General features: G+C 35.3%; 1 protein-coding gene across 1 annotated transcript; it reads right to left on the bottom strand.

Annotated features, from left to right (window-relative positions):
- On the bottom strand, positions 1–5206 carry LOC123219958 (RNA polymerase sigma factor sigA-like). The gene is made up of 11 exons (XM_044641933.1): positions 5016–5206; positions 3868–4700; positions 3185–3383; positions 2977–3069; positions 2329–2457; positions 2110–2163; positions 1952–2029; positions 1782–1844; positions 810–922; positions 284–391; positions 1–188 (listed from the first exon to the last, which is right to left on the bottom strand). Coding segments are annotated over exons 2-11 (1524 nt in total). The 5' UTR covers positions 4554–4700; positions 5016–5206; the 3' UTR covers positions 1–187.
- Positions 5207–8322: the final 3116 nt, after the last annotated feature.

Below are 8322 nucleotides of genomic sequence, written 5' to 3'. Positions count from 1 at the left end.
TAAATGAAACTGGAACTACTGAATTCATCATCATCTTGTGTATACATAAACCCAGAAAGTAATCCAGGAAGTATCTCTTCTAAACATTCAATACATGAAATTTTATCGCAACTTACAACCTCTGTGTTTAATAACGTTACAGAAAGTTCAATGTGGTAGCTCCTTAATTCAATTTTCTATGGTTATGCCTGATTCAAAAAATAAGTCAAGAGACAGCTTTCCTCTTTGTATACATGTATATACAATAATTTACTCATTAAACCATGTCTATAATGAAACTTACTAATGTTTCAACAGCAGGGCCTCCATGTTTTTCTTTCTCGCTGCATGTTTTAGTTTCTCTAGCGCCACAAGTCCAACTTGCCTAACTCTTTCTCTTGACAAACCTATTCTGCAGAATTAATTGATAACACTGTTAAATCAACTAAAGAATGAAAAAGGTGCAGTTATTATGTCTGCAGAAAATGTCGTCTAAAACCTTTTTTCATTGAAATCAGTTGCATGTATACTCTTTTAGTAAAAGAAAATTGAAGTTTGAAATATAAGCAGAAACAAGATAGAAGCTACAACTATTTTATTAAATAGATCATATGGTATCCAAGAAAAACTGAAAACCGCAAGAAGAAGCTGCTTCACCCTATAAACGTAATTAGATGAAATTTCTTTTGTTTCTACCATAAGCTTGGAAGAAAACAAACATTTTCTATGGTACTTGCTTTGTAGAGGAGAGGTGCATTCAGATTTCTCCAAAGAATATACATCACAACAAATTTATGCTCATCTAGCAATCAAGTGTATCAGTTACTCACCGTTTACTTATATCCTCCCATGTAAGGCATTCCTTATCAAGACCGTAGTAAAGACGTATGATTTCTCTTTCACGTTCTCCAAGTGTCTCTGTAATGAGTCTGTTTACTTCATGCTGCAATAATATCATTAGTTTGGTCAATGTCATCTTCAATGGCATAGATAACAAATATCCATGAAAAGTGCTTTAAAGATTCATAACTGGGGGAAGGACAGATGCATGCTGAAAGCCTACCGCATTTTTTAAATGTGGCAATATGAAGATAATTTCAGTATGATAGCATCAGGAATTTTAATTGAATTTTTCAAAGATCACAAGTAATTTTTATTGATGTCAAATTTGATCGAAAAAAGACAAAGCACAAGATAGAATTTTGGATAAAAGGATGCAGTTGTGGTTTAACTATCTCCTTCGTTTGTAGTTCTCCAGTAACAGTTGGACAATTCTCAGTTTGACAAGCACATTTATTAACATGCAAGTTCAAAAAATAAATAAAATTCTGCACTGAAAAACCACACAATAATGGCAAGCACCCTTGAATTAATTACAGTATAGATTATCAGCAGAGCATGGCTTAACACATTTATATTCCAGGGTATGGTTGATTCTTAATATTTACATTCCCAATGAAATATAGATAAAGATGAATTTTTACAATAAGTGATGATGTTTATTTTCAGTGCAAAATATATGTTAAAAGAAGCTTTCCAGCAAAGTATTACTTTGTTTGAATAGCCCCCTATCAAACGTTGTGGATGAATAAATTGATCCTTTAAACCTCTAGATAGTGCAGAAAGTGGATCTATTCGGCCGGCCTAAAATAATAAGCTTATCATCCAATTATGTTAAGCTAAAACATTTTATCTGGAAGAATAACTCGGTAATAATTTTCCTAACTTCACATTTCTGTGTTATTATAATCCTTTAATTATTAGTGGTAATTGGTTAAACAATTTCCAAATAATTCTTTTACCTTGAGCATCAACTCATCCACTCCATGCCACGGATTGTTCTCCACACGATTATCTGCAATGTACTGAAATGATGCATAAAAAATGGGTCATTTGCAATGGGAAAGAGGCAAACAAAGCCTGCACCAAAATTTTATTGAGAGAACTTGCAGAAACTTTGTTGTACACTTACACTATGATGGGTTTCACCAGGAAGGCCATTTAACGAGGGAAAAGCATCCCTGTCAAGTGAGAAAACCTTACTGATTGCCTGCATTCAGTGAAATTGCAATCAATAGGGGGAAACAAAATTACATACATAACTGTAAATAACTCTTAAGCGGTTGGTACCTCAGTAGCATTTCTCACTTTCTTTTGTGACATGTTTAGGTATTCTGCAATTCTCTGAAAACATGGCAAGCGGCAAAGAAATGTGAAAAAAAAAAAAAAAGTATGTTACAAAATATTAATATGTGATAAAATATTATGATTGTAAAGTACGCTCACAGACAGCCAAAATATAGAAAATAAAATTTGTATATTTTGATCACAGTTAAATAATCAACTTACATCAATTGATGGTGTTACTCCTTTCTCTTCCAGTCTAATCTTTGCATTCCGGATTAAACCTAACCTTTCGTGCAGATGATTAGGCAATCTTAAGGTTCTGGAATTCTCAACTAATGCCCTATGAATACCCTGGCATAAGATCATGTGAAACAGCATTAGCTTTTTGCAGCATTACCAGCTAAAAAGAATATACAACACAAGAGACAAAAATACCGTAAATTGAACTGAAAAACTAAATACGAATAAAAGAGAGAAATAGATTGAAAATTCGTTAATTCTAGTTGAAAAGAATGACGTAGGGACATAGCACCTATTAAACTTGTAACAATCTAAAAGGATAGGCGAAGGAATATTGATGTTTGGAGGATCAAATGCGGAATGGATTATCCTCCTACAGCCTACCAGTGAACGCCTTCTTTCCAAAGACAAATTGTGCCACATAGACAGCTTGCTGTCTTCAGACTTTCAGTCATGATAAACTTATAGATAAAACCGAAGAACTGAAATTTGGTTATTGAAAATTTTATTTGTTTTGAAGGTACCAATTATCAATGAGAATTTTAGTTAGTTAAATGAATTACAATCATGATTGCATATTATCTTTAACAAAGCTTTAATGATGTACAAGTGCAAAACATCCGCCTTTACCTGGCGTATCCACCAATACACATAAGTTGATATTTTGAAACCCTTTGAAGAGTCAAATTTCTCAATCCCACGTAATAATCCAATCAACCCACCCTACATGAACAATATAGAATATGTCACATATCAGAACATAGACAACTCAATTGCAGATGCAACAGCACAATAAGAGTATATTGGTCTTTATTTCATCTCCAGATAAAGAAATCACCTGCACAAGGTCTGACATGTCAGCACCCATGTTATCATATCGTTGAGCTATAGACATGACCAAACGAACATTGCTCATCACAAGCTTCTCTCTTGCCAATGAACACTCAATCAATGTTGACTGTAAGTCAGAGCGAGATATGCTCAAGGAAGCTGCAAGTTGTTCATCTGAGGGCTCAAATCCCAGCCTCTCCTTCAGTCTACAATACCCATATGAAAAAACAGAAAGTGTACCAATAAGTTCATTATAACATCAGCCTTTTATGTTCTTCTAAAGAAAAATCCTGAAGCAACAAGATCATTCAGAATGATATGTGGTCAGAAAATGTAAATTTTAGGAATAGATATATGGCTCCCTAATCTTCCTTTTTTTTCATGCATAAAACAGGGGAGTTTAATTCTTTCTTCTAAACAGTATATGTTACTACAATAAATTTGCATTTCATAATCATGAAAGTAATAGCTCCTAAAATATTATTTATGCAAAACAATTATTCAAACAGAAAAGTAATAGTAAGTGTAGAGTACCTAAGAAAGTAAAGCGCCAAAGAAAATAAAGCCAAAATTTTGATTTAATACACTAAGAAATATAAAGCTTTGGCAACTTGGAGGTTCAAACCATCTTCACCTAAGAAACAGCTAAACATTACACGAGGTAAGCAGACGATGAAATTCATTTATTACCTCAATTTGTGCTCATCTAAGGAAAGGCCAGCTTTGATTTTCTTTGATAGACGCACAACTTCTGCATGGGTGAGCAGCTCCTCACTCAACACACCCTTTACATAGCCTTTTAAACGAGTCTGAAGCAACTCTGGACTAATCACAGACCTCTGCAGATTGGGGCCATTTTGCTGAATCATTGAATTACTTTGGTTCAAAACCTTCTTCAAATTCATTCTTCTTTGCCTAGCTGATATTCCAGAACACGTGACAGGTATCTTCTTGTGAGTCTTTTTACTTGATGAGTCATTTAATACTGTCCTCTCAAAAGAAAGATTCCATTGTTTTTCAAGCATAGACTTTTGCAGCAGCAGAAGTGCCTCCATTGAATAGTCAAAGTCTGGGTTTTCCTCTTCTAAATCATCAGACCTCTGAAGCCACGGCTCCGTAGTAGAAGCAAAATTAGTATCCAAATGTTCTTTAAGAGCCTTAGTGGACTGAGAATGTTGCTTGGAAGATGGATAAGTTGGACTATAATTGGACGACTTTTTGGCGGCAACCACATTTTTTGTTGGAATAACTTGATAATATGGTGATCCATGATCATTGATTTGAGAAAATTTTTCTGTTAGATCAGAATAATAAAAGGAGGAGCTCAATAGTCTCTTTCCAGTACTAAGTCCAATAACAGCAGCCGTGGTCATCATAAGGCTTCTGCTCTTGTAACCAATATTACCATAACAAACAATTCAACAAAATTGTAAAATATATAACTATGTCACACAAATCCTCAGCTCTTTTAAATACTAAGCTCTCAATGAAATTGTTCTTCTGTGTAGTTAATCTGAGTTTTCCTGTTACCAAAGCAAAAATAAAAAAATAAAAAGGGTATCCAAAATCTTCACCAAATTAGCTTATATTGTCAAAATAAACAGAAACTAGTTCATGAAAATCAATGAAACAACATTATTAGTAACTAGACAATGATGCAAAATTCAAACCGTATTCTACAGCAAGAATAAGAAAGAAGAAATACATAAGAAAAGTACTTGCATTGACAGAAAAGGTTTCTTAATGAGTGATCGTGCAGTGAAATACTCAAAGTTATGCTATGTTTAATTCAAAAAAGAAATACAGTACAATGCGTAGAAAAGAAAAGAAGAGAAAACCTCTTGTTGTTGTTGTTGTTGGTTGAGGACAGATGAACAAACAAGAAGAGAGTGACGGTGATTTCAAGGGAAAACAAATAGAAGAGTGTAATAATAATAAATTATTTAAAAAAAAAAAAAAAAGGTGAAAATAGTTAGAGATATGGAAGGAAGAAATGGTATTGGCTGAAGCAGATATTGGATCTCCAATTTCGAGTGGTGGACAACTATTTGTTGCCATTTAATTATTATTATTTTATTTGTATTTCATTCAGTTTAAAATTTGATATTTTATTTGATGGCCATACCAAGAGCAAAATAATAAGACTAAAACCGCCTCTGCATCTGAGCAAAAATCAAACGAAATCTGGACCCGGCCCCACCCATTGTTTAAGTGACTGTGTGCTTCGCACACGGAATCTCAGCCTGTTACACGTGGAAGTTTCTTATTCATCGCACTCCCACCCAGCTCTTTCTTTTATCATTGGCCAAAGGAGTATTTCCCATCAAGATATGCTACAATGTCAAGTGTCTCTCCTTTATCTATGATAATATCAAATATCCACCTATCAGCAGTTAACATTAACGGAACCCTAACCCCTTGAAATTTTATCTCATTTTGCCCCCCCTAAACTTAAAAAACTAAAAATTTCTCCTAGCCTAAATTTTAAAATATGACAGTTTCACCCTAAAGTTTCGTTTTGAAATCTCCAGCATTATCTTTGGTTTTATTATCGGCAGCCTCTCCCTCCCGAAGCATCCTCTCCCTCCGTTGGCCTCTTTCCTCCCATTAGACACCCGATCGACATCGAAAGAGCAGTGGAAGACGAAGAACTTCATCGGGGAAGATGAAGTTTTTTGTCCTCCCAGACAAAGATGAAGTTGTCGTCTTCGGCTGGGAAGACGATCATCTTCCCAAAAGAAGACCTCTGGGAAGACGACCGTCTTCCCAGACGACGACGACAGCTTCGTCTTCATTTGGGAAGACAAAGAGTTTCGTCTTCCCCGAAGAAGCTCTTCATTTGGGAAGACAAAGAGTTTCGTCTTCCCCGACGAAGCTCTTCATTTGGGAAGACGAAGATCCGACGTCCGACGTCAATCATGCGTCCAAATGGGAGGAAAGAGACCGTCGGAGGGAGAAGATGCTTTAGGAGGGAGAGGCCACCGACAATGGAGTCGGAGATGACGTTAGAGATTTCAAAACGAAACCCTAGAGTGAAATTGCCTTTTTTTAAAACTTAGGCCAAGGGAAACTTTTAGTTTTTAAAGTTTAGGGGGGCAAAAAGAGATTATATTTTAGTTTATTTTTAATATTATAAAAAAAATAACGATTTTACCCTTATTACCGTTAATAGTCTCTTTCCAGTACTAAGTCCAATAACAGCAGCCGTGGTCATCATAAGGCTTCTGCTCTTGCAACCAATATTACCATAACAAACAATTCAACAAAATTGTAAAATATAACTATGTCACACAAATCCTCAGCTCTTTTAAATACTAAGCTCTCAATGAAATCGTTCTTCTGTGTAGTTAATCTGAGTTTTCCTGTTACCAAAGCAAAAATAAAAAAATAAAAAGGGTATCCAAATTAGCTTCTATTGTCAAAATAAACAGAAACTAGTTCATGAAAATCAATGAAACAACATTATTAGTAACTAGACAATGATGCAAAATGTAAACCTTACTCTACAGCAAGAATAAAGAAAGAAGAAATACGTAAGAAAAGTTCTTGCATTGACAGAAAAGGTTTCTTAATGAGTGATCGTGCAGTGAAATACTCAAAGTTATGCTATGTTAAATTCAAAAAAGAAATACAGTACAATGCGTAGAAAAGAAAAGAAGAGAAAACCTCTTGTTGTTGTTGCTGTTGGTTGAGGACAGATGAACAAACAAGAAGAGAGTTACGGTGATTTCAAGGGAAAACAAATAGAAGAGTGTTATAATAATAAATTATTTAAAAAAAAAAAAGGTGAAAATAGTTAGAGATATGGAAGGAAGAAATGGTATTGGCTGAAGCAGATATTGGGTCTCCAATTTCGAGTGGTGGACAACTATTTGTTGCCATTTAATTATTATTATTTTATTTGTATTTTTCATTCAGTTTAAAATTTGATATTTATTTGATGGCCATACCAAGAGCAAAAGCAAGAATCAAACGAAATCTGGACCCGTCCCCACCCATTGTTTAGGTGACGGTGTCCTTCGCACACGGAATCTCAGCCTGTTACACGTGGAAGTTTCTTATTCATCGCACTCCCACCAAGCTCTTTCTTTTATCATTGGCCAAAGGACTATTTCCCAACCAAGGGATACTGCAATGTTAAGTATCCTTCTTTTATTTATGATAATATCAAATACACACCCATCAATAGTTAAAATTAACAGAATCTTAACCCCTTAAAATTTTATCTCATTTTACCTTCCTAAACTTAAAAAACTAAAAATTTTTCCTAGCCTAAGTTTTACAAAATGATAGTTTCACCCTAGGGTTTCGTTTTGAAATCTCCAGTGTCATCTCTAACTCTATTGTCAGTGGCCTCACCCTCCCAAAACATCCTCTCCCTCTGATGGTTTCTTTTCTCCCATTAGACACTCAATCGGCATCAGAAGAGCAGTGAAAGACGAAAAACTTCATCGGGGAAGACATTCTTTGTCTTCCAGACAAAGACGAAGTTGTCGTCTTCGGCTGGGAAGACGACCGTCTTCCCAGACGAAGATGACAGCTTCGTCTTCACCTGGGAAGACAAAGAGCTTCGTCTTCCTCGATGAAGCTCTTTATTTAGGAAGACGAAGATCGGACGTTCGACGTCAATCATGAGTCCAAATGGGAGGAAAGAGAGCGTCGGAGGGAGAGGATGTTTCAGAAGGGAGAGGTCGTTGGCAATGGAGTCGGAGGTGACGTTGGAGATTTCAAAACGAAAACCCAGGGTGAAACTGCCATTTTTTAAAACTTAGGCCGAGGGAAACTTTTAGTTTTTAAAATTTAGGGGGGAAAAAAAGATTATATTTTAGTTTATTTTTAATATTATAGAAAAAAATAACGATTTTACCCTTATTACCGTTAATTTTAACTATTGATGGGTGGACATTTAGTGTTATCATAGATAAAGGGGGGACACTTCACATTGCAGCATACCTTGGGTGGGAAATAGTCCTTTGGCCTTTATCATTTCCAAACACATTCTTCTTATCCAACTCCTCGTCTCATCTACCCTCTCTCCAAATAGCTAATTGCATGGTCGCTCCCAATGCCTGAAGGTAGTGGCCGATAGGGGTTGAATTAGGGCGAGTTAACTTAAATTCATTTATCAATTTAATTCAAGTGAAC

Source organism: Mangifera indica, chromosome 7, assembly GCF_011075055.1.
Source record: "Mangifera indica cultivar Alphonso chromosome 7, CATAS_Mindica_2.1, whole genome shotgun sequence".
In the NCBI taxonomy this organism is placed as follows: Eukaryota; Viridiplantae; Streptophyta; class Magnoliopsida; order Sapindales; family Anacardiaceae; genus Mangifera; species Mangifera indica.
Note: the sequence above shows the minus strand (reverse complement) of the source record. Positions and strands in the feature narration are given on the sequence as shown.

Coding starts and splice junctions, on each gene's coding strand:
- LOC123219958 (XM_044641933.1), bottom strand. CDS start 4,553: ATGATGACCACGGCTGCTGTTATTGGACTTAGTACTGGAAAGAGACTA. Junction 2,030..2,109: donor AAGTGAGAAATGCTACTGAG/GTACCAACCGCT, acceptor CACTGAATGCAG/GCAATCAGTAAGGTTTTCTC. Junction 923..1,781: donor TGGATGAGTTGATGCTCAAG/GTAAAAGAATTA, acceptor ATATTATTGCAG/CATGAAGTAAACAGACTCAT.